Source organism: Pseudochaenichthys georgianus, chromosome 16 (genome assembly GCF_902827115.2).
Source record: "Pseudochaenichthys georgianus chromosome 16, fPseGeo1.2, whole genome shotgun sequence".
Lineage (NCBI taxonomy): Eukaryota > Metazoa > Chordata > Actinopteri > Perciformes > Channichthyidae > Pseudochaenichthys > Pseudochaenichthys georgianus.
The window spans coordinates 10159205-10185922 of NC_047518.2; the positions used below are offsets into that span (position 1 = coordinate 10159205).

Here is a 26718-nt window from a genome sequence, read left to right on the forward strand (position 1 = left end):
GAAAACTGTAGAATACTTTTTTAATATTCATTGTTAGATTTATGGAGAACAACAAAACCACCATCACCAATCAATAATAAGAAAACATGTGTTATTCATATATCATACTTGATGTCTGCAAACCTTTTTTTTACACATATTGGTGCACATTGTAGCATAAACCACAAATATCAACAAAAGAGGCAAAGTCAAAACAAGGTTCATTTAATATTTATTTAGGTGCAAAACGTTCTAAGGTATCATTCAAACCTAAAGGGCCTGACAACCAAGCAGTCACCAGAGGACTCGCCGACGCCGGCTGTTGGCGTCGCCGTGTTCTCCTGCGTTTGGCCATGTGTCGCACGGGAACACACCGCAAAGACTTCAGTGCGTGAGTGGCAATAAATCTCCTTACCAGCAGGTGGCGGTTAGATTTGTCACAGAAGAAGAAGAACAGTCCGTGATATAAACAACACAACAAATAGCGTGTGCTTTCCAGAGCTATTTAATAGAAGAGTTACAACAACGGAAGTCCAAAAACGGTTATCGTCACGTGGTTCGTGTAGACGGTGATCGTTCCCCGGAAGTTCATGGCGGGCTAGGTGAATGCATTGATAACAGGGATAGAACTACGAGTTTTTGGTAATTATTAGTGAATAAAGGTTTTGATTTGCAATATTTATACAACAAATCGATATGTGTATGTATTTACATCAATATGTTTTTAAAAAATAAAATCGAATTTGCTAATATTAAGTGATAATATTAGGATTAGTGTGAACAACTAGTTTACATGTTACTAACAGTACCTTGGTTAAAGAGCCTGTTGCTGTTCATTTATAGCTTTGAATTCTTTCAAACCAATATTATCTTCTTAAACTTGTATGGTAGTCAGGAGCATCACTTTCTAATGTTTATTGATACATTTAGAGGGAGGGGATCTAAAGCAATGCTTTAAAATTCAGATTAGATCCATTTCTACCATTTTCTTAAATTCATGGTAGTTTCAGTAATCCCCTGGTAATTGAGGACACAAGTTATCTAAATGACTAATGTCGTCTTTATGGCTTTCAGAAAGGACAGGAGAGACCGACAGGTGACTATCAAAGGACGAGGAGCAGCAGCAGCAGCAGCATGATGATGATGATGATGATGGTGATGGTGGTGGTGGTGATGATGATGATGATGATGATGATGATGATGATGATGATGATGATGTTAAATGTGTTGCTTTAGGAACATCCATTGCAAATACATGGAATTCAATAAACATAGAAGAGCATATCATGCAGTTTGTCGGTGCCTTTTCCTCCGTGTTGTCCTGGTTTGCTGTGCTGCCTCCTAGTAGCCACCATGGTTTGATGTGCTGCCTGGGGATGCTCAAATCGCTCAGAGAAAGGAGTACGAATGTACGGCTTCCCCACTGACACAGAGCGGAGGAAAAAATGGCTGGCTCAAGTCAGCAGGAGCAATTTCACGACCAACAGCAAAAAAAGATGTGATGTAATTATATACAAACACTGCATTTGCACTTTTTCACAAAACGAAAACCACACCATTGGGAAAGCTTAATGTTTTGTTTAATACAAAAAAACAGGGAAAGGCTTGAAAAACACTGAGAGTTGAGACTCAGGGTGCAGAGTGAGGGTCTCAGTGCAGGTATTCAGGCTCCATTGAACCCCCCCTCTGGTTCTTGTGCTGAGAGAGGGAGCAACAGACAGGAGAAAGGGTTATACACACCTATATAGCACACCTATTGCCTTGGGGAGATAACATGTTTACTTATATAAAACAGTAGTATTAAACGTACCTTGTGTTTTCACTCTCACTTAAGTCCCTCTCCCTTTTTTGCCTATCAATCCAGAATCAGCTGGGCTGCAACATTATACAGACAGGTAATAATCAACAGAATCACAAGGACACAATATGGCTCTGCTAAAAACACTCACTCTTACACGCACCAAAGTTATATTTATCTAATATTTAACTCCCTCCACCCCCGCATACAATCCCGTTTAGAACCCCCTCTCTCTCTAATTCAACATGTTGGACGAAATGACATAGAGAGAACGGAATTTACAATTAAAAGGCTGTTCAACGTGTGTTGCTAACTTGCTTCGGTATGCTAGCTTAATCTGTTATCTGTAAACGTTCCCTAAATCTACTAATTTAGGGATAATCCACTGACATCCTTTAATACACATGTTCATTCGAATCAGATGTACTGATAATATCCGCAATATACATCTTTAAACTTCTTCTTACCTTTAAAAGTCCGTCACGAACGGTCTATTATGCAGCAACTCCACAGCTCTGCCAGCCTTGGCGCTAACTTCCGGGGAACGATTGAGAGGCTCCACGATCCGCCATTGCTGTAAAAAAGTGGTCCATTGGAGTGAACGGAGATGTCGTAACTCTTCTATTAAATGGCTCTGGTGCGTTCCATTTCACTCTCGTCCATCGAAAACATGTTTCTTGCGGCACTGGAGCTAGATTTGAGTTCTGCCCGCTCTGTATTAATGTCATGTCGACAGGTTATCATCATGTAGGCGTTGATAAAAGCTCATTCTAATGTTGTGTTGTGTGTGTATGAAGGTGCGAAATAAAGTTTTGCATTGCCTATCCTGCTATTTGTGTTCTTTTAATCACAAAGCGATAAGAAACAATAACAATGTGCCTACATAACGGTCAGTTGCAGCCCTAGCATTAGCATTGGTTATAGTAACAGCTACAACATTAAAATACTTGTAGGCAGATTGAGGAGGATAATGGGAGAATGAACAGAGAAACATCCATCTGAATAATAATAACTTTATTTGTATCGCACCTTTCATACAGGGGATTGCAGTTCAAAGTGCTTTACATCAGGAATAAATAAGATATAAAATCAGTGTAAAACAAGCAGCAAGAGCAAAGCATAAAGTGGGATCAAATAATGCAGATATATTTATATATATATATATATATATAAATATATATATATACAGTTGCAAGAAAAAGTGAACCCTTTGGAATGACCTGGATTTCTGCATAAGTTGGTCATAAAATGTGTTCTGATCTTCATCTAAGTCACAACAACAGACAAACACAGTCTGCTTAAACTAATACCACACAAACAATGATATGTTTTCATGTTTTTATTGAACACACCATGTAAACATTCACAGTGCAGGGTGGAACCCCTCGGCTAAAGACTTCTCCAAGAGCTAATTGGAGTCAGGAGTCAGCCAACCTGGAGTCCAGTCAATGAGACGAGATTGGAGGTGTTGGTTAAAGCTGCCCTGCCCTATCAAAAATACACACCAGTTTTGAATGTGCTATTCTTAAGAAGCATTGCCAGATGTGAGCCATGCCTCGCTCAGCTCTCAGAAGACCTACCATTAAGAACTGCTGACTTGTATAAAGCTGGACAGGGTTACAAAAGTATCTCTGAAAGCCTTGATGTCCATCAGTCCACGGTAAGACAAAGTGTCTATAAATGGAGAAAGGTCAGCACTGTTGCTACTCTCCCTAGGAGTGGCCGTCCTGTAAAGAATGACTGCAAGAGCACAGCGCAGAATGCTCAATGAGGTGAAGAAGAGTCCTAGAGTGTCAGCTAGAGACTTAAAGAAATCTCTGGCGCATGCTAACATCTCTGTTGACGAATCTACGATACGTAAAACACTGAACAAGAATGGAGTTCATGGGAGGACACCACGGAGGAAGCCACTGCTGTCCAGAAACAGAAAACATTGCTGCACGTTTGAAGTTTGCAAAAGAGCCTGGATGTTCCACAGCATCCCTATGTGTAAGGGTGCATTTATATGGCGTTATATTTGTATGGCGTTATATGTGTGCCTCTATCCTGAGCACGCAATGAAACATGTTGAGCATAGAAAATGCGATTGAGCGCTCACTTGAACATTTTTGAGCACAGAGAAATATATTTTCTCTCATAAAACTCCTGCTCCGTGCGCAAGCAGACCGCTGCACGCGCTCTCTCTCCCCCGCTCGCTCGACCTCTCGACCCTGTGCGCGCTCAGCTTTGCCTGCGCTCGCTCAAGTTGTCACAGCGTTACAAATGTGCCACAAAACCAACCAATCGGAGAACTCGAGAAGGTCAATTCTGATTCGCTGGTCGTCTCTAGTCATATCTTCTATCTGAGATGAGAGAGGGATTTTCGGTTACCATCAGGCTGTTGACGTTCTTGAGCGAGCGCAGGCAAAGCTGAGCGCGCACAGGGGAGAGGTCGAGTGAGCGAGGGAGAGAGAGCGCATGCAGCGGTCTGCTTGCGCACGGAGCAGGAGTTTTATGAGAGAAAATATATTTCTCTGTGCTCAAAAATGTTCAAGTGCTCACTCAATCGCATTTTCTATGCTCAACATGTTTCATTGCGTGCTCAGGATAGAGGCACACATATAACGCTATACGTTCACACCTAATAGTCAGTTTTCTGGTGCGCACCAGACCACAGTTTGTTACATTGTTTCATTTTTCAGAAGGTTCGGTTTGCGTTCACACGGGCAAAACTCAAACGGACTATACATTTTAAACACAAGTCATGTGCACGGAAATGCTGTTCAACCATTGGTCAGACATTAAGGGGGTAAAAACGCAAATCCCGGCAATTTCTACCGGAGCCTCCGCCATGGAGCATCGGCACTTTCGGCAGGTTATTCTCATGTTGCTGTTAATCTGGAGGTCAACAGACACTAGCGGCCCGCGCATAATGGTGATCATGGCCTGGAGCTGCCCTTGAAGAGGCATCTATATGGCGCTGGGTAGGGTGTAGGGGGCAGTTTGGGATTGGGCCAAAGAGTGGAACAGGCTAGCAAGTGTGCGTCATATGAGAGGCCCCGCCTTTCATTTTCCGCCACAGATTTGGGGAAATTGGTCCATGCGCAAAGCATTGTGGGGATTTTAAGACCGCGGAGTCTACACATGTGCAGCCTCGAAATTTCTCCAAACGTAGTACGCCGGGGTCGGTAGATTTCCAAGTATGCTGGACATTGGAACAGTACTTCGGCGGCACTCGATGATGTAGTATGCTTGAAATAGTGGCTCTGGAGCAGCTTTACTCGCGATTGAGAAACACCCAGGGTCTCAACTTGTTGCACCAAAAACACCCCCCCCCCCAGACCAGATTCCAATGACTGAAAAAGAGTACAACAGAAACTCGAGGAATGTAAACCTCTGCCTCGAGGCTTACGGTAGAAAGTAACGGGATATAAGTGAGCTGACATTCCAGAATTGTGTAATCTATTGTCACTGATGCTCAGGGATATGTTCAACAATGAGAACAGTACGGCACAGGTTAAATGCTTATGGCAGGGGTTTCCAAGCTTTTCTATTTGCATCTGTGATTTGTTTAAATAAAGAATTTCAAAAAACATGGCTGTGATGAAAGTCGTCACTGTTTGTGGACAGCACATGGTCAAAAATACACTCAGTACAAATCTCTGGCCACTGACTATTGAGTCTGAGGCTGGCTGTAAACCAAACAGGTGAACAGAAAAACCTTACATTTCACTATTCTTTTCTAAGTAGCACTTAATCTATTTTTGAGACTCAAGCCATCTCATGTTTTGACCCACAGTTTTTTATAAAGTTTGGTAAAAATGCAGTCATCAAGAAATTCTCACCTGTTTCTTACATTAAAATATTACGAAGAGTAAAAGTGCTCATTAATGAATGCCAGTTACTATGGTGAGGTCTTTCTTTCCTTTATTACTGCTGGAGCATGATGTCAAAAGGAAGCAAAGGAAATGGATTTAGTGAAGCGAACGGCACTAAGGTCGAAGTGAGTGCAGCATGAGAAGATAAGCCAGAGCCATATAATAGAAGAGTTACGACGTTACGACATCTCCGTTCACTCCAATGGACCAGTTTTTTTTACAGCAATGGCGGATCGTGGAGCCCTCAATAGTTTCCCGGAAGTTAGCTTGCCGCTGACTTCCGGGAAACTATTGAGGCTATCTGTGGCTAGCAGCGCAGTAGAGTTGCAGCATAATAGACCGTTCGTGTTGGACTTTTAAAGGTAAGAAGACGTTTAAAGATTTATTGCGGATATTATCAGCACATCGGAGTCAAATTAACATGTGTATTAAAGGATGTTAGTGGATTATCCCTAAATCAATATATTTAGGGAACGTTTACAGATAACAGATTAGGCTAGGATACCGGATAAAGTTAGCAACACACGTTAACCATGAACAGCCTATTAATCCGTCTCCTAATGTTATTTCCTCCAATGTTGTGGAATTAGAGAAAATGGGCTTCTTAACGTGCTTTTATCCGGGGTGGAGGGAGTTACATATTAGTTAAATATAACATTGGGGCGTGTGTGTGAGTAGTGGGTGGAGGTGGTGAAATGAGGATATCCATCTTGGAGTTCAAGCTAGTATAATATAGTTAACGTTACACAATAATAAGGAAGATAGCTATTTTTGTGATACATCGCTATTGATATGGATTTAGAGTGCATATTTGAGACTTCCAAACAGTAAACAAAAACGTAACTTATGAGTGAGTGTTTTTAGCAGTCATATTATGTCCTTGTGATTCTGTTGATTAAAGAGAAAAAGTTATTGAGTGAGAGTCAGTATGGATTTAGGAAAAATCGATCTACAGCTTTAGCTTTAATGAAAATAACAGAAGAAATTACAACAGCTATAGAAAGAAAGAAATACACAATAGGTGTATTTATTGACTTAAAAAAGGCATTTGACACCATAGACCATTACCTATTAATTTCGAAATTACATAGATACGGAGTGAGAGGAGTAGTTCTAGATTGGTTGAAAGTTATTTAGATAACAGACAACAATATGTAGAATTTGCTGGTAGTACATCGGAGTGTATGAACATAGAATGTGGTGTCCCGCAGGGCTCGGTTTTAGGGCCAAACTTTTTATTTTGTACATCAATGACATATGTGAAACGTCAACATTATTGCAATTTGTGTTGTTTGCAGACGACACAAATTATTTTGTTCAGGAGATGATTTAAACATTTTAGCAAAGTGTATTGGACATGAAATGGTCAAACTTAAAAGATGGTTTGATGAAAATAAGTTAACCCTAAATTTGAATAAAACGAAGTTTATGGTTTTTGCTAATAGAAAAAAAGATGAAAACATTTCACTGTCCATTGATGGAGTTTTTATTGAAAGGGTTTCTGAATTTCGATTCTTAGGTGTGACGCTGGATGAAAACCTGACATGGAAATCACACATAGCACATGTTAAAACCAAAGTGTCTAGGAATATTTCTGTTCTAAACAAGGCAAAGTATTTGCTAGATTACAAGGCATTGAGGATGTTGTACTGTTCACTCATTTTGCCATTTTTCATTTATTGTATAGAAGTGTGGGGCAACACGTATATGAGCAACATAAAGCCATTGTCAATATTACAGAAAAGGGCAGTAAGAATAATTCATAAAGCTGACTCAAGAGAACACACCAACAGACTGTTTTAAGTCAGGACTCTTGAAACTCAAAGACATAGCTGAGCTGCAGACATTATCAGTAATGCACAGGGCAAAAAGCAGAATGTTACCAGCATATTTACAACAGTTGTTTGTTTTTGGATCAGACAAGGAAGACCACAGAAGGAAATTAAATTTAAGCATCCATATGCAAGGACTACTCTTAAACAAATGTGTATTTCGGTAGTTGGTGTACAATTGTGGAATTCTCAACACAAGGATCTAAAGAATTGTATATGTATTTTTCAGTTAAAGAAGTTGTATAAATTAAGAAAGATGGGACTATATGAAGCAGAATGTGAATAAGTCTATGTACTCTGGTCCTTCATGTTTTTGATGTATTTGATGTGATGTCTCCTCTGTATTTGCGGGTCCCATTGCCATTGTTATTGCGCTATTGTTATTATTATCATCATGTGTCGTTTTTCCACCTTCTTCTCCAGTAGGACTCAGATGAGGGTGTTGCACTTTTATTTTCCTTATACATGTGATGTTTTGGTGTTGTTTTGTTTCTTTCCGTTAACCGTCAAGTGGGAAATAAGTATTGTTTGTGTGTGTTTCTCTTAGTATCCTAAGATACAGTTATGTTTGGCTGTGAAAAAAAAAAAAAAAATTATTATTATGAAGGGCATCTATTTGTATTTATTTGTTTTTTTTAGAAAGGGGCAGGTCACATAAGATGTTATTCTTCTCCCTGCTCCTTTTCGCTCAATGGTGGAGTCATGTTTTATGGCAATTGTTGTACATTTGGTTTTGCGTACCATGAGCGGGACAAATACAAATTAAATTAAATTATTACCCGTCTGTATAATGTTGCAGCTCAGCTGATTTTGGATTGATGACAAAGGGAGAGGGACTTAAGTGAGAGTGAAAACACAAGGTAAGTTTAAAATAGGTCAGCAATTTCCCATCCTATAGGATGCTAGATGTATCTAACCCTTTCTCCTGTCTCCCTCTCTCAGCACAAGAACCCCAGGGGGATTCAATGGAGCCTGAAGACCTGCACTGAGACCCTCACCCCGCACCTGAGTCTCAACTCCCAGAGTTTTGCAAGCCTCTCCCTGTTCCTTATTTTTGATTAAACAGACATTAAGCTTCCCAATGGTGTAGTCTTCGTTTTGTGAAGAATATTGATTATACATATGTTGCTGTCTTTTGTGATAGTTAAATTGCTCCTGCTGACTTGAGCCAGCCATTCTTTCCTCCTCTCTGTGTCAGTGGGGAAGCCGTACATTCATACTCCTTTCTCTGAGCGCTTGGAGCATCCCCCGGCAGCACAGCAAACCATGGGGGAGACTATATGCCAGGACAACACAGAGGAAAAGGCACAGACAAACTGCATGACATGCTATTCAATGTTTATTGAATTCCATTTATTTACATGGATGTTCCTAAAACAACACATGTAACATCATCATCATGCTGCTGCTGCTGCTAGTCCTTTGACTCATCAGTCAGTTGACAATCATTGATAGGCACCTGTGGGTCTCCTGTCCTTTCTGAAAGTCATAAAGATGACATTAGTCATTCAGATTAGGTCCTCAATCCCACCATGGGATTACTGAACCCACCATGAATTAAATAAATGGTAGAAATGTATCTAATCTGAATTTTGAAACCTTCCTTCCCTCCCTCTAAATATATCAATAAACATTAAGATGTGATGTTCCTGACTACCATACAGGTTTAAGAAGATAATATTTGTTTTAAAGAATTCAAAGCAATAAACAACAGGCTCTGTAACCAAGGCAACGTTAGCCTAACATGAACAGTTGCAAGAAAAAGTATGTGAACCCTTTGGAATTACCTGGATTTCTGCATTAATTGGTCATAAAATGTGTTCTGATCTTCATCTAAGTCACAACAACAGACAAACACAGTCTGCTTAAACTAATACCACACAAACAATTGTTTTCATGTTTTTATTGAACACAACATGTAAACATTGACAGTGCAGGGTGGAACAAGTATGTGAACCCCTAGGCTAAAGACTTCTTCAAGAGCTAGTTGGAGTCAGGAGTCAGCCAACCTGGAGTCCAATCAATGAGACGAGATTGGAGGTGTTGGTTAAAGCTGCCCTGCCCGATAAAAAATACACACCAGTTTTGAATTTGCTATTCTTAAGAAGCATTGCCAGATGTGAACCATGCCTCGCTCAGAAGAGCTCTCAGAAGACCTACCATTAAGAACTGTTGACTTGCATGAAGCTGGAAAGGGTTACAAAAGTATCTCTAAAGCCTTGATGTTCATCAGTCCACGGTAAGACAAGTTGTCTATACATGGAGAAAGTTCAGCACTGTTGCTACTCTCCCTAGGAGTGGCCGTCCTGTAAAGATGACTGCAAGAGCACAGCGCAGAATGCTCAATGAGGTGAAGAAGAGTCCTAGAGAGTCAGCTAGAGACTTAAAGAAATCTCTGGCACATGCTAACATCTCTGTTGACGAATCTACGATACGTACAACACTGAACAAGAATGGAGTTCATGGGAGGACACCACGGAGGAAGCCACTGCTGTCCAGAAACAACATTGCTGCACGTTTGAAGTTTGCAAAAGAGCACCTGGATGTTCCACAGCACGACTGGCAAAATATTCTGTGGACAGGTGAAAGCAAAGCTGAGTTGTTTGGAAGAACACACAACGCTATGTGTGGAGGATCCAAAGGGGTCACATACTTTTTCTTGCAACTGTATATGTTACCAGGTAAGAGAGCTGTTCACACTATGTCTATTTTCTACTTTTTGTAATGCTATTTTATTTCTATTTAAGATGTTTACATTTTCGATTGTTTAATTCTAGTCTTTTAACTGTCTAATGTGCAATGCCTTGTCTTTTGCTGCTGCAGCGTAAACATTTCCCCAATAAAGTACTTCTTATTTTATCTTAATCCTCAAATATTAGCAAATTTTACTTTAAAAAAAAACAAAACACATTGATGTGACTACATACACATCGATATGTTGTATTAATATTGCAAATCAAAACCTTTATTGAGCACTAATTACCAAAATTGCATTTCTATCCTGTTATTAATGCATTCAAATCGTGGTTCAAATGGCCCGCCACGAACTTCCGGGGAACTATTGAGTCTCCCTGAACCACGTGACGATCAAGCATTTTGGACTTCCGCTGTCGCAACTCTTCTCTCTACATGGCGCTGAGATAAGCTAATCAAAAGCTATTCCACTACCCAGCATGCCCCTGGCTGGTGTACAGTTGCAGTATGATCCACTGTGAGTGTTGTGCCCACATCTTCTTTTGTTTACATCAATAACTCTGTGAATTGACAGACCATGTGTATAAGCAGGGGCGGGAGTAGTAATGTTTGAGTTGGGGCGTAGATAATAAATAGCTCGTACATTGCAGGGCTCAAATGTTTATGTATTGTACCTCGGGGACATTTTGACTGTTCTGTGGGCATGTAATGAAACGTGGCAACACACATAGTAAATAATATCACTTCCTAGAATCAGATGTCGAATTGAGTTTCGGAGGAGGAGTCCTCCCTCTTAATGCTCAAAGACTCTTTTTTCAGACAAAGTCTAACAACAGAACCACCAATACCTTTACCAAAGAAAAAGAGGAATGTCTATCACATTATACACAGTCGATTATACACAGTCACTTTTAGAATGAGTCAAAAGTCAAATGTGAACAGACTTGGACAGTTGCAGAAAACCTTGATTAGTGCTGCCGTGTTTCGTTGCTGCAGGTCCAGCCGCCGGCACACAGTGGAACTGACTCTTTTTTTCTCAGCGAAAGCAATAAGAAATAATAACACAATCATTTTAATTTCTTTAACAGAAACAAATACCAATGACCGGTGATCATGGTCTAGCTGCCCTTACATGTCATTTTGCTGGAGACAACATGTATCGAAGTGCCTCATACACTCTACTTCAAACAATGGAATCGTTGATGAAGATAACTGGTTAGACGGGTTGAGCAGTCTCACGATAATTCACCGAGTTGCATCCACACTGGAAATCCCCAGCACTGAACTCAACACAGAATACAAACATAGGAAGGGGGGGGGGGCATCATGCATTTAGATGGGCATTCCAGTTTGTAAGACTAAAGTGATGTTTTACATCCCCTTCATTCGAGGACACTGACCTAGATGCAGTTGTAGATGCATGATTAGTACACTTCATCCAGCATGTCTCTCTTATTTGCAGCTACGAGTTGCCTTGTGTCATAATATTTTCATATTCTTATAAGTGGGTGGGGGGCAGCGATCGTTCCCTTTTGTGCATTACATGAGTAAAAGGACACGCCACACGTCCCCCTCGTCTCATCAGAGCCTGAGGGTGGAAGCCTGGCTGAACAGAGACACTTGAGAACCGCTGTGTATCCGTTATCTCTGGGGGGTTTCAGGTTCTGTCGAGCCAGCTAAAGAAAGGAAACCCTGGCTCTGTGGATGTTTACCCGTCTTATAACACCATGCTCTGTGGATGTGAGTTGCATGCTTTAACATTAGTCATATTCAACAAAAGTGTTTATAGTTGCGTTGTTTACATGGTTGTCTAATCCAGCCTCTTAGTTTTGGGGTATTTCAGAAGAACTTGAATGAGAGAGGCTTATTGGTTAAAGTCGGTAGCCAAACTCAAATCATTTATACACGGTGAATCCAATAAACCCAAGCTTTATTTGGAGGTTTTTATGAAATGCATTGGACTGAGGATACCTAATTATGTACACAACCGATTCTGTATTCCCCCGGTCTGAAACCCAGGTGCTGTCACCCTGACTCAGACTGCATCAATCTGGGTGTGACAGTGGCCGAGCAGCTGTCCGTCACTGCTAACATCGCTGCTGTAGATACACTCTAATAACATGAGCAGGAACATCCAGAACGGACCCAGAGGGCAACACTGGTCCAGGCTCTGGTCCCATCCTACAACTAAACAACCCACCTGGTACCTTGGACATTTAATTCAACACAATAGCACTGAAAGAGATGAGCCCGGTTGAAGCTAATGTTCCAGCACTTGCAGTGGTGAGGCTTATTTGAAGCACATATATCCGGGGTTTTATGGATCATTGCAAAAACGTCAGCTAAATGAATTTAAATGTAAAAACAAAACTATAGCTAACTAGTTAAAATAAAATTCATATGTATTCTGTCTCATAGTCTTATTTATAACTGATCTATAGTGTATTCACTTGTTTATCTGTCATATTATGCTAGACCACCACAGATACGTGCACTTTACTACTTGTTTTGCACTCTGGTTAGATGCTGAATGCATTTGGTTGTCTGTGCAATGACAATAAAGTTGAATCTAATCTAAAAAGGCAGTTTTAAGTTTATAATACATTTAAAAGTACAAGGTTTTTATCAATAGAATAATTTAAATCATTCTTGTTTTACAATATAAGTATGCATCCACACAAGAAGAGCAAGAGATCAGACGTGTGATCAGCTGTGTTCAGGCCCCGACACAAAGTCAGTAATCTGTCTGTCGCCATGGACGATGTGTTCAGGGGCCACTGATTGGCCGACACAGGCGTTGTGAGGCCCCACAGCACTTCTCTGATGTCTGTGTGCTGTCAAGGTCTCAAACCCCAGCCTGTTCTGCAGATAGTATTATCTCCGATACAAGGACACACACTTTCAGGAGAAAATAAAAACACTACAAAAGAATTATATACAATCATACAAACCAGAATTCTTAGAAAACTATACACGATTAAATGTGCTTGATGTCATTTCTGCATTACAAATATTTTCCGTTTCATTTCACAGTTAAGTCATTTAATGTTATCCACTGATGAGTGCTGCCAGTGTGCTCATATCCAACGCTCACATCGCTGAGTCTACAGACGGAAACACTGTAGTCGAAGCCAACAAATCAATTACATGAAAATAAAAAAACCAAAGCCTCAGGATTAAGAGGAAACGAACCTCCTGAAATAAAAATAAACTGTAAAGGGTGAATCCTGAAAAGGGCACATAACGGAGAAGATACTCGTATGGTGGCCGACGGGTGCAAACGAGCTACAACGGCCTAAAACATTTCCATGAGGAAAACGCGCTTCAGAAACGATTCAAATATAAACACACTGCGCAGACGAAAACGCTGCCAATACAAAACGCTGCAAGAAGCTCAAAACACAACGGAAACGGGGGACACTAAAAAGTGACGCACACAGCTGGGACCGGAGCACTTGTTGACGTTCAGGGATTATAAAGTTGGTCAACTATCGCGGAGTTAGCCTTTCATAATAGTAAGTGTTGGTCACATACTTGCCAACCTGGAGACCTCACCACCGCGGTGAGGTCACATGCTTATTGTAGTTGTAAGTGCACTGCCTTGCGGCCTGTAGCACCACCCTTGGTGGAGCATAGGTGTGGGCTGGACCTGTATTTTACAGGAAAGGAGTGAGCAGAGGGTCGAGTTGTCGATTCTTGTTCTGTGACTATCTGCCTCACCCTCTCAGACTTTCAGTTGCGCGCGCTGCTAAAGAGACGCGCTACCAAAGAGGCGCGCTGCCAGAGACGCGCTGCCAGAGACGCGCTGCCAAAGAGGCGCGCTGCCAGAGACGCGCTACCAGAGACGCGCTGCCAAAGAGGCGCGCTGCCAGAGACGCGCTGCCAAAGAGGCGCGCTGCCAAAGAGACGCGCTACCAAAGAGGCGCGCTGCCAGAGACGCGCTGCCAGAGACGCGCTGCCAAAGAGGCGCGCTGCCAAAGAGACGCGCTACCAAAGAGGCGCGCTGCCAGAGACGCGCTGCCAAAGAGACGCGCTGCCAAAGAGACGCGCTGCCAAAGAGGCGCTGCCAAAGAGGCGCGCTGCCAGAGACGCGCTGCCAAAGACGCGCTGCCAAAGACGCGCGCTGCCAAAGACGCGCGCTGCCAAAGACGCGCGCTGCCAAAGAGACGCGCTGCCAAAGAGGCGCGCTGCCAAAGAGGCGCGCTGCCAAAGACGCGCGCTGCCAAAGAGGCGCGCTGCCAAAGACGCGCGCTGCCAAAGAGGCGCGCTGCCAAAGAGACGCGCTGCCAAAGAGACGCGCTGCCAAAGAGACGCGCTGCCAAAGAGACGCGCTGCCAAAGAGGCGCGCTGCCAAAGACGCGCGCTGCCAAAGAGATGCGCTGCCAAAGACGCGCGCTGCCAAAGACGCGCGCTGCCAAAGAGGCGCGCTGCCAAAGAGGCGCGCTGCCAAAGACGCGCGCTGCCAAAGACGCGCGCTGCCAAAGAGGCGCGCTGCCAAAGAGGCGCGCTGCCAAAGACGCGCGCTGCCAAAGACGCGCGCTGCCAAAGAGGCGCGCTGCCAAAGACGCGCGCTGCCAAAGACGCGCGCTGCCAAAGAGGCGCGCTGCCAAAGACGCGCGCTGCCAAAGAGGCGCGCTGCCAAAGACGCGCGCTGCCAAAGAGGCGCGCTGCCAAAGAGGCGCGCTGCCAAAGAGGCGCGCTGCCAAAGAGACGCGCTGCCAAAGAGGCGCGCTGCCAAAGAGACGCGCTGCCAAAGAGACGCGCTGCCAAAGAGACGCGCTGCTAAAGAGACGCGATACCAAAGAGACGCGCTGCTAAAGAGACGCGATACCAAAGAGACGCGCTGCTAAAGAGACGCGCTGCTAAAGAGACGCGATACCAAAGAGACGCGCTGCCAAAGAGACGCGCTGCCAAAGAGACGCGCTGCCAAAGAGGCGCGCTGCCAAAGAGACGCGCTGCCAAAGAGACGCGCTGCCAAAGAGACGCGCTGCCAAAGAGGCGCGCTGCCAAAGAGACGCGCTGCCAAAGAGACGCGCTGCCAAAGAGACGCGCTGCCAAAGAGACGCGCTGCCAAAGAGACGCGCTGCCAAAGAGACGCGCTGCCAAAGAGGCGCGCTGCCAAAGAGGCGCGCTGCCATGGAAACCAAACAATGGTGTAGCTGTATTAAAGTCGGGAGAAATATGACCCCGGAAGGAAACCGGGAGAGGGCTATGAAATCGGGAGTCTCCCGCGAAAATCGGGAGGGTTGGCAAGTATGGTTGGTCAGTATATTTGGAAGGAATAGGCTAATATCTGAAGGAATGATGTCATCATAATGTTAAAACAAGCCAATAAAACGTACATTTGAGGGACGTTTTCAGAGACAGTGACAGTTATGTGAGACAATTATTGATGCAGCGCTTGTGTCATCAAATTGGTGAATGTTTTCTAAATGTTGGTGAAGCTGTTTTTAGTCGCTTGCAGCACTTTTAGTGAACGCTGCGCACGTTGTCTAGTTTGTGATTGTTTTCTTAATGCTGTGCATGTGTTGTCAAATGTTTCTCCATTTGCATCGTTTTGAAACTGCAGCGCGTGCTTCGGTCCGTTGTAACGCGTCGGCCACCGTAAAGTTGGACTGAAAATATCACAAATACATTTTCAGGCAGAAAACTTAAATGCATATCCCACCCTCTTATCGCCAACCTAAATACTTATTTTCTCACAGTATATATAATATACAAACCCTCCAAGTCAGTCCACTATCACCATCAAGTCAAGAATCTGATTGATGGCAGAACAATATTTTAAGTTATATTTAGTTGCTAGTTCAGAGTAACTAGAAACCGGAACAGATGTGTGGAGTCTTTAACTACCACACACGGCCTCATGTAGCAGACACCCTGCGTGGTCAGGACACTGCTCTCTGCACTACGGAACATTTCAAATAGACGAAGAAAACAGGAGTGAAGACTACACACTGTACTAATGTCACTTGGTCCACTTGGCTACATGACCCAGGAAGCTGTAGCCTTCAGAGCTGAGCTGACGGGAAGGAGGACCTCCACTGCTGTCACGAGACACATACATACAAGTCTCTCTGCGCCCTTGAAGTGCTTTTTAAGAGGGAAGGAGAGGAGAAAATGTTTCGAGGACGTTCAGCAGACGTACATCTACGAGTCTTCAGCCCTGCCTGTGATTTCCTTTCATTTAAGTTCATTGAGTAAGACTTGCTTTCTTGCTTTATTTCTGAAGAGGTAGTTTGTCATTTAAAATGACATATGGATGCTGAACATCATGGAGGATGATGTGAAATAATATCCCAGGAAGTCAAAGGGAAGTCTGTAGCCTTAAGGGAAAAAAAGAGTTGTTTTTCACACACGCTGTGGTTTTTGGTCTCCATATTCACAGATCCCCCTCCACAGTCATAGCCAGAGTGAAGGTCTGGGGCAGCTAGGCAACCTGGGTCAGGTCTGTTTGAGAGTCTGGAGGCCATCAGGCTGCTGTCTCCGAGGTATAGAGCCCAGGATGAGAGGGGGGGGTGTAGAGTGGAGGAGAGGTTAGAGCTGGAACCCCTCCATGGGTCCCTCCTGCTGCTGGAACAGGAACTGGCCCTGGGTGTGGTCCACCTGGGGGGCCAGGCTGGCGTCCTCCTCCTCCACTCCAAAGTAGTGTTCGATTAGGTCGAAGGCCTTCTGGTAGATCTCCTGGTTCTCGTGGCTCTGCAGGAACTCGATTTTGTCCAGGCCTGCAGGGGTACGCATACATTATGTTACACACATGTATGTGGCATAACAACAAGGATTGACTGAACTGCAAATTAGGATATGCCACAACTTTGTCCTTAACAAAGTTTCAAAAGCTAAAACGTTAAAATATTTGTTAACATTTTTGTGTTTCTACAGTTGAGGTCGGCTTTAAGGGCGAGCGGTGTTCCATTGCAAAGTCCTCCATCACCACACCCGCTGCATACCATTCTACACTCCACTAGAGGTACAAGTGGCCTTGTTTCCAAACAAGTGTGTTTTGTTTCTTTCTTTAGTTTTGTTGTGCTGTTTTGTACCGTATTGCATTTGATGTTATTGATTGTACCATTTGTTTAATACATTTAAAAAATGTGATCACAAAAGAAAACATTTTTGTTTGTGTTTCGGGAAAGTTCGCCCATGGTTGTCGGAGAAAACCACTCCATAAAAGCAGTATCAGAAGGCTGCTGTCGCGAAGCATGCAACATGGAGACCCGACCAGCCGTCAGTTGTGTGTGAAACACATTAAGGATATTCAGATAATAAACCTCAATATAGCGGTGCATGGAACAGCTGGCTCACAAACGTATTTGTGGTTACGGAACCAGTGACAAACTAACTAACTTCCTGTCTCATCAGGGAAGTGAATGGAGGTGTGGGAGAGATGTATTGTGTGTGTTGCAGCGCGGTACCGTAAGCCTCCTCGATGAGAGCGCAGTACGGGTTGATGCCGCTGCCGCTCTGCTTGGCCTCCTGCTCCCCCAGCCGCAGGATGTTCTCCAGACCGTTCAGAGACACCTGCACGATCTTCGAGTCCATCACGGTGAGCAGATCACACATGGGTTTGATGGTGTTCAAGGACACCAGGTACCTATTCACACAATGAGACATTTTCATTAAAGGAAGTATGGGGTTTGCTTTTGGCAGAGAAGAGAAACGGTGCGACACGGACGTTATCTGTGCCGGCGTGCCCCCGGAGGTGGCGTTAGTGACGGCCCACGCCGCCTCCTTCCTCGTGCGGAACTCGGCCTTCTGGAGGATCTCGATCAGCACTGGGAAGATGTTGGCATCAATCACATTCTGACGGAGAGAAGGAAAGTGGTCAGCGACACAGAACAGCAGCCCTGCTTCAGAGGACAGGCAGGTGGAGCAGCTCTACCTGGATCTGAGCCCGGTTCCCCGCAGTGATGTTGGACACGGTCCAGCACGCCTCCTTCTTGATGGACTCCTTGGGACTGCTGAGCAGGTGGAGGAGACACGGCAGAGCTGAGCAGTTCAAGATAACCTGGGGTTCCAAACAGAGATACAGAACTGTGAGGGCTACATGTATCACTTGCATATAGATGACTAGTAATTGAGCCTCTACCTGAGTCTGGATGTCATCTCCTGTTACGATGTTGCCGACTGCACGCAGAGCAGGAGACACCACCTTGTAGTCACTGTGCCTGCACACAACACAAAGAACCTTTAAGCACTTTCGTGTTGTTATAGCAAGCCCTCTTGTATATCATACTATCACATGTTGGGACATAAGGGTTCATGCAGTGATGCAAGGTACACCAACATATATTTTATATATAAAAGTATATTCAGTTCATATATAAATACATATATTCAGCATGTTTTAATACAGGTATATCATTTTGACCTGGTCCTTTTTAAGAGTAGCTCACAAGCCGAAAAAGTGTGGGCACCCCTGTCCTACAGCCACATGCACAACTACTCATGTTGGCCACTAGGTGGAGCTCTATGCACTTTATTACATCCATATGTATATTACATGAAGGCTTCAGGAGTGATGGATTACATGCAACAGGAATACGTTATCAGAATTTAAAAACTGGAAACTGTATTACCTTACAGTTACATACAAAAAGCAGATTACTTTTAAATGAATTACAATAGGGATTCTCCTCTCAAAGAAATCTCTGAGCAGAGGAAACATTTTTAACTAAATATCTTGGTTTCTCTAAGGTCCCATTGTTCTGCTGTTTTACGTATGTACTCAATTAAAAACCTGATACTCAGATTAGGTTACTGGTTACATTGACAGGTAACTAGTCATTTTAACAGAATACATTTCTAAAGCAACCCTCCCAACCCTGCTTACATGAGCAGCTCCACCAATCTGCGGCACACCCCTGAGTCGATGACCGTCTGGATCTTTTCATTGGGTCCGTCAGACAGGTAGGACAGAGCCCAGCAGGCATCAGCCAGAACATCTGGATCACTGCTGAACAGCAGCCGGGACAGCACCTTGAGACAGGGAGACACCTCCACACGGAGAGACACCACAGCAGAGTCAGGACAGATAATACCAGTGGACGGACAACTCGATGATTAATGCTGCAAGCAGAAATTAGGAATGTCGGTTTCAAGTTCCAGATAAGTTATAACGTAGACTAACTTTGGCAAAATCAGGTGGTGGGTTCTTCCCCCGGCAGAGGTTGGACAGAGCCCACACTGCGTTGCGAGTCGTTGTAAGACGGTTGGACTTTGCGAGTAACCTGAAGGCAACAACACAGTTTTCAGTTGCGATGAAGTGATGTTTCAACTCATCCAGACAGAGGAGGAACACTTACTGTTGTAGAAAAGGCAGGATGCCACAGTCCAGCACGTAGTCTCTGCACTCAGCGTTATCTCCAGCTATGTTCCCCAAGGCCCACACCGCCTGAAACACAAACCATGCTTCCGTTATCCAGGTGGGATGTGCTGGATCAATCAGAACAAGTTCAGAACTCCTAACAGCAGGAACACGGTCTGGGGCTCTGGCAGGTTTGTTGCTGCCTTGGGGGCGCTCACCTGTTCCTGGACATCCTCATACTCAGAGTTCAGCAGCTCGATGAAGATGGGGACCGCTCCTGTTTCAATCACCACCTTAGTGTGCAGGAAGGTCCCAGAGGCGATGTTGGTGAGTGCCCAGGCCGCCTCAAACTGTGAAACACACACAATAGAGGAGACAATAGTATGTCAGTCAATCCACAATCTGAATCCACTTCTTGAGTCAAGCAATAAGGAACATATGATTAGGGTTGGGAACCGAAACTCTGTTCCAGATGAGCACCGATAAGAAAATGCCGGGTACAGCTATTGTGCAATACTATATACTAGTATTGCGTGTATATTTTGCATGTATATTTTGCATGTATATTTTGTATTTGTAAAAACGTCAGTTAAAGCTTAAAAGAATAAAGATATTTTTGTTATCTAAACGTTTGACCTCTTTCTTTTACAATGTTGGAATCGAAACAGGGAATCGATAAGAACCAGAATCGATACATTTCAAACGATACCCATCCCTACATGTGATATTCTATACCACTGAAGAGGCACCGGGACGTTACAAAGAATGACTTTAACGTCGTAAGTTATTTTTGGTAGGGATACCATTTGCTGTTTATTTCTTAAATTGTTACCTTTTCCTTTTTTGCGCCATGGAAACAAATGTATCATTTTAATAAAAAAATATGCTGTCATTCAGCCCTTCTTCACACTAACTCTGAATGAGCCCAAATTCCCCAAACACCTTTAAAAAGCTTCTCGAGCTATATATATGCTATAAGCCCAGTGTTTCCGCGCCGCTGCTACGGGGCACCAGGAATATAATAATCCGTGGCCTCTGTGAGCGAGCGAGACAGAGAGAGAGCACACCTTTAACTATTTAATATAGTTGTAAAAAATAAAGTAAGAAACCATTCCAATGCGTACTATAGGGGAGTGATTAGTAAAATATGCATAAAGAAAAAGAAAGAATGCTATAGGTAACATAAGATAAGAATAAACCAGTTTAAATGATTTGTTATTGGTTGTGATCATATTCTAAAGATGTTTGGAGTATTGAAAAGTATACAGCTCTCTTTCATCCGAGTGTTGAGCCTTTCTTGTGCTGCAGACCCATAGAAACATATTGGCGCACTTCGCACACACTAAAATGTTCCACGCGCTCCGCGCTCACATTTAGCTGGGCCTAAATATGACGTAATATGACATAATATACGTAATATTACGTTACCATTGACTGTTAGCAGGCTCAATGTCGAGTCAAGGCAACATAATAAAGGAGACGGTAGCCGAAGTAATCAAAAGAATAATTTAATTAATAATTACCACCCTGGTTGAATGAAGGAAATATAAAGTAATGACAGACAAGAACACGTACTGCTCAGACAGGATCAGCCCCAGACTAAGGGGAAAGCAGAATACTTATGCATGAGGTAATGACGAGACAAGACACACCTGGGTTCATTACAAATGGGTAGCACCGCTGCTCCATCCTAGGGGAAACACTGAAGCCTGCTATACACGACTTGTTGTGTGCTTGCCACAGACACACGACTTCTTGTTGCCATGGTAATTTTGCTCTGACGGCTGAACCTGCTTGCACTCTGCTTCTAGACACTGAACGAGCAGCGCTACATCAGAGAACTTTAGAAGTGAGGGACGTTTTCTTCCAGTAGAGTGATCAGATGTTAAAAGATGCGAGATTACATTTACTGATCCTTAATAATATTATTCGACGGGCTGAAATCCCACATCAAGCTCTGCTCCTGCAGCACAGCCGATCCACTGATGGGCAAAGGGAGGAGGGGGGAAGAGAGAACTACTTCAAGTTACAGCAAGGTGTTTCAGTCAGTGATCTTCTCCTTCAGAATGATGAATGAATTCAGATGTTATCCTTCGTACTGAAACCTCTTCCACACGGCTACTGCCTAGTCACATGCAGTGTTCATATCGTCAACGAAAACTATGATGAAAAATGTTCGTCAACGACCTTTTTTACATGACTAAGACGAGACGAGCTAAAAATAGATTCTTGATAACGAAAACGTTGACGAAATGTATTTTTAGTTTGCGTTGACGAGACGGGACTAAGGTGTTAGTGGTGGACTATCGGACATTCACAATGCAGGGTATTTCCCCAAAGTGTCCGTCTTGTCTGTCAAAAAGTCATCTTACGTTTCTAACTTGCAATATCATTATTTCCGCTCTCTTCACTCCAGAAGAACGATCTCCCCGTGTCTCTCTCACAGCGGACACAGAGATCTGCCGGGGACGGGGCGTTCAAAAGTATACAGACACTCTACAAGGCTCGATGTGGACAAAGCTCGTTTGCCATTAGTGTTTTCGCGTTGACACGAGTAGAGCAGTCTGTCCAAACGGCCGGCCAAAAGGCGTCGTATTCAGTCAGAGAAATTAACAATTTTCGACTTCCTTAACTCTGTTGCCCCAATTACGAGTAACGGTATCACATCAGGTGTGCTGAGGTGCGAGAAGTACTCAGATCTTGTAGTTAAGTAAAAAAATTCCCATAGTGTAGGAAGAGTTCCTCAAGTAAAAGTATGATCATCTAAATATAGTTAAAGTAGCGACAGTAAAAGTAGTCATTGTGCAGGTTGGTCCATTTCAGAATAATATATATGATATGTTTTATAATGATTGATCATGAAAGTGTTCTCAAAGCTGGTGAAGGTGCAGCTAGTTTGAATGACTTTGTAGACTGCAGGGTAGCTTGTGGATTTACTCCAGGTGGAACTAAAGTCTGATTTAAGAGCTGATTATATTTGACATCATTCATCCACATCTGTGAAGTAACTAAAGGTATTAAATACATGTAGTGGAGTAGAAGTACACCATTTACCTATGAACTGTAGTGGAGTAGAAGTACACAGTAGCAAAACATTTAAATACTCCAGTAAAGTACAAGTACCTCAATATTTTACTCAAGTACCGTACTTTTTGGACTATAAGCCGCGACTTTTCCCCCCATTTTTTTTGTACAGCTAACGGCCACTAGGGAACCTCCTACATCTATGGATTTTACAGGTAAAATTAACCACCTTTAACTCTATGGGCTCTATGACCGGTCCGCGCCCGCCACCTCTAAGCGGCGGGCTCCAACAGGAAAAGCTGGAGGCCGGAAAAGAGTGAGACAGGTAGCGCGCCAAAGTAAAAGTGGAACCGAGAGACAGAACGAGAGCAAGACAGACGGACAATTTAGCTGCTGCGGCTTATATGCAGGTGCGATTTATAGTCTGAAAAGTACGGTACAGTACATATTTTAACATAATTATATATATTTAATTTATTTCACATTTAAATAAAGCAATTAATTTGGTTAACAATTTGTTAGTTTTTCCCTTTAAAAAATAACAAAAAGTAAATACAAGAATACCGTTAAAGTACTGGATCGATAAGCAGTATCGATAAAATAGTAGTACCGTAGAAAACCTTAACGATACCCATCCCTAAATATTACACAAGTAAAGTGTTAAGAGAGTGAAATGTTGCTTTACGAATTTCAACACTTATGCTGTCACCTTGATTCCAATGTCAGAAACCTGTATTTGCCAGATAACTGAATTGTTTTAAAGAGAGAAAACATTTTGACTAAAAGTTGACTAAAACATTTTGAGTTTTCGTCGAATAAAACTAGACTAAAACTATGAAGGATAGAAATGACTAAAATGTGACTAAAACTAATAACCATTTTCATCTAAAGACTAAATCAAAAACAGCTGCCAAAAGTAACACTGGTCACATGGCCAAGCTACATATAGACACAGCTGGTGCCCCATAAACACCAGGCTGCACACATGTAGGGGGGAATAGGAAGAGTCATGACGTTCCTTTCCAGGTGTGTTGTGTGGCTCTCACCTGCAGAGTGCAGTTCTCACTCCTCTTCAGGAACTGCACAAAAAGATTGACAACTCCAGCAGTGGAAATGACCTCATCTATGGGGGGGTTGGGCTCTGCACACAAGAACACACAGTCTCTTATTGTATACGTGTTTATGGGGGTGGATGTTAAGGTTAGGTTAGCACAAACGATTGGACCCTATGCGGGGAAAACTGTCCAGTCATCATTCTTTTATTATAGGACGGTGACAAAATTGGCCTTATGGGTTTTGGTAAATCTTCCATTTTATGTTTATCCTCCAAAATATCAAGGTACAAATTACATCCATTTTTCATTACTAACTACAGTTTGAAATGTAGTGGTATTTTGGAGAGACCCTTAATGTATCATATGAATGATCTACAGTGTGCTCCAACAGACACTATATGAAGCGGTGGCAGATGAAACCATGAATGACGGGAATAAAGACATCCTGAGATGCCACACCAACCTTTGGAGAGTAATTTCCTAAATTTCTGTGTAGCAATGAGCTGCTGGTCTGGGTCCTCGGAGAAGATCATTTGAATCATATCTGGAGTGATGACCCCCTCCTGTTCACATTAGAGGGATATTCAAAATGATGCTCATGCTCAGACAGCTGGAGCTTTGAATGGAAGGTGGACACAGAAGAGAGAAGCAGCACTTGCCCCGGCAGCAGGCACTGTGGAGCTGACGTCTGGATCCTGGATCGGACACTCCAGCATGGATTCATCACTTGACGGAACACACACATTCCTCCTCTTGTACAGCTGTGGGCACACAGTCACGTCACACGGTTAACCAGCTCCTTGTATGTACAGCATTGGCTTGATGAACGATCCAACACCCGCGCACAAAAGAAAAGTGCACAGGAGATGTATCGCAGTAGACCCTTTTGTTTGTGCCGTGATCTCCTCTTTAAGACACATTTCAAAATACTTTCCACCACGACACATTGGCCTTTTTAATAGTTGCACTTGTTTATCTTATTGCTCTTTTTGTATTATTATCATTCATTATTTGAAGACACAAAGTATTGATAGTACAGGTTGGCTGAAAGATAATCTATTGAAATGACGCTAAAATAGCGTACATACATAAATAATAATAATCAGAAAAGAGAAAATAGAGAGTGAGAAGAAAAGGGAATAGAACACAGGGGTTGTTGTTCTGGTAGTGTAAAGAAGCACAAACAAACAAAGGATGGTCGCCTCTGTAATACTGTATGTATATAGTTTGTATTTTATGATTGTTTTGTTATTGTGCTGTTTTTTTTGTAATGCTTTCTATTGACAATTGTATTGTATTTTAAACTTCTGGCAGAAGACTTAAATCAAAGAGGTTTACTATAAATAACAACAAGAAGCATTTGAATCTGTTAAACTGCTGTCCAACGAGTTTCAAACACCATAAAGGAACAGCTGAGAGGAACCTGAGGGTGCTACTTAGGTCACTTAGAAACCCCCACAATACCATCATACATACGGACCCTCGACCTTGATGCTGATTTGATGTGAAGTGTTGTTGTTGTTGTTGTTGTTGTTGCGACAACAACTGTGCTGGGGATAATGTGCCAGGAACAGGTTTAGTGATCAGGAGGTTTAAGAAGTGTGTTTACCTGCTCCTCTCTTTTCTGTTTGCGTAGCTGTATTCCTTCCTCCTCTCTCCTTCGACGCATCTCCTGAGGAATCAGGGCCTTGTTCTTGTAGCTCTTCATCCTGAACGTGTCTTTCCCCGGACTCGCCATCTTGTCTGAAGAGAAACAAAGACAGGCAGTAAATATCAAGCTGCATTTCCTACCACATGCAAACAGAGCACAAGGATCCATGCCTATGCGATAACATTGTTACTTCTTGTTAGGGAGACAGCAAATGGTGTTAAGAACCACAAACAGCGCTCCTGTACAGCTGAGGCTATCATAGAAATGGTCTTAACAGAGAAACAGTGTAGGGGCCATGCAGATACTTAGTTTGTTGTTATTCAATTATAACATTTTTTAAAACATTAATCTTATAAAAAGAATAGCCACTTTATAATGGACGCATCAACCAGGTAGGATCTGCAGGTGGATAAGCATACACACTATTAAAATACAAACTAAATGAGATGAATATAGGTTGTCCTTCCCCATTAGGTCTGACATAGGGCCGATCACAAGTCCAGAAGAAAACCACCATTCAGAAGCAAATGTGTCACTTTGCTAAACACAGCCTACAGATAAACATGTGTGTATGGCAGGGAAGATAAATACATCTCCTGACAGTGTGATATTGTCAATGTTTTTCATTTACAAGGCACGTTGTGCAAATTAACCACAGCAACCTAATGTCAATGTAATACTAACTGAATGACAAGACAAAGATAATACTTCTGGTCAACAACAGGACCCTGACACACTCGGTCAGTCACAGGCAGGTGTCACACCCAGTCACAGCTTATAGAGAGAAACAACAAAAAGATGAACTGGCATTTAAGAAATCTCGAAATGTGGATAAGCAATATCTTATAAAGAAGCAGCTATGCCATTTGAAGCAACGTTTGGAGCTGAAATGGTAGCATTGTTGGTTCAACAACCAGAAAATGTGCACCTCACTTCCTCGTTATTAAATTAAACGAGCAACTACATTTCACCAGCAGCACAACTCGGAAAATATGTATGTTAAAGTCGCTGTTATCGCCTCTCTTATGACTTGACGATATATTGTGCATATTGACAGACAGTGACATATCTCGTCTTAACGCTAACATATTTGACAGCTGTCTTAGCAGCTGGATGCCAAAAACGCACAGTGCAGAAACTAGCTAATGTTAGCTGTCCGAGCTAATGCTACACGGCTGACATTAAAGGCTCACTATCACTATGAAGGGTAACTAAATACCCGGATGAAGCTGTGGATGAACCAGGTGCAGAGCATCCATCCCGTAGCACTTTGCTTCACTGAGTTATAGAACCATCTCTCCGTGCAACAGAACAGTATTTAGGCCATTTGGTTCAGTAAACGCAACTGAGGGTTGGGGCGCCAAAAACATCAGTTTCTAAAAGAGAATCCCATAATACTGTTTCTTACCCAGTGAAGAGCTAACGTTAATGTACCTAGTAATGTTGGTTGCTACGAGGCTACAACCTTTCAGGCTCTCCCTCTCTCTTTCTAACAGGAAAATGGCGAACGATCAAAACGTT

At 42.9% G+C, this 26718-nt stretch overlaps 1 protein-coding gene and 1 long non-coding RNA gene across 5 annotated transcripts; one reads left to right on the forward strand and one right to left on the reverse strand.

The window, feature by feature from the left end:
• Positions 1–9048: 9048 nt before the first annotated feature.
• On the forward strand, positions 9049–17606 carry LOC139435319 (uncharacterized). Of its 2 annotated transcripts, none has more exons than XR_011644595.1 (3): positions 9049–10677; positions 17043–17394; positions 17523–17606. It is a non-coding gene; the product is annotated as an uncharacterized lncRNA (long non-coding RNA). The 2 variants fall into 2 exon arrangements; XR_011644596.1 differs by lacking the exon at positions 17523–17606 and having other exon boundaries at positions 9067–10677; positions 17043–17130; positions 17297–17493.
• Positions 12074–26718, reverse strand: LOC117460965 (importin subunit alpha-6). 3 transcript variants are annotated; one of them, XM_034102625.2, is made up of 14 exons: positions 26606–26712; positions 25156–25289; positions 24206–24307; positions 24010–24109; positions 23538–23632; positions 19686–19817; positions 19466–19554; positions 19291–19390; positions 18994–19157; positions 18250–18328; positions 18043–18168; positions 17836–17963; positions 17576–17754; positions 12074–16885 (listed from the first exon to the last, which is right to left on the reverse strand). In XM_034102625.2, exons 2-14 carry the CDS (start codon positions 25282–25284, stop codon positions 16698–16700), a joined length of 1611 nt encoding a protein of 536 aa, XP_033958516.1. In that variant the 5' UTR covers positions 25285–25289; positions 26606–26712; the 3' UTR covers positions 12074–16697. The 3 variants fall into 3 exon arrangements, with proteins under 3 accessions (XP_033958516.1, XP_033958515.1, XP_033958514.1); XM_034102624.2 differs by having other exon boundaries at positions 18043–18328; positions 26632–26718; XM_034102623.2 differs by having other exon boundaries at positions 18043–18328.

What these genes read in the sequence shown, in the direction of transcription:
- LOC117460965 (XM_034102624.2), bottom strand. Translation starts at nt 25,284, where the DNA reads ATGGCGAGTCCGGGGAAAGACACGTTCAGGATGAAGAGCTACAAGAAC. An exon ending in ATGAGGATGTCCAGGAACAG is followed by an intron (nt 19,555 to 19,685) that starts GTGAGCGCCCCC and finishes TTTGTGTTTCAG; the next exon opens with GCGGTGTGGGCCTTGGGGAA. An exon ending in CACCACCTGATTTTGCCAAA is followed by an intron (nt 19,158 to 19,290) that starts GTTAGTCTACGT and finishes CTCCGTGTGGAG; the next exon opens with GTGTCTCCCTGTCTCAAGGT.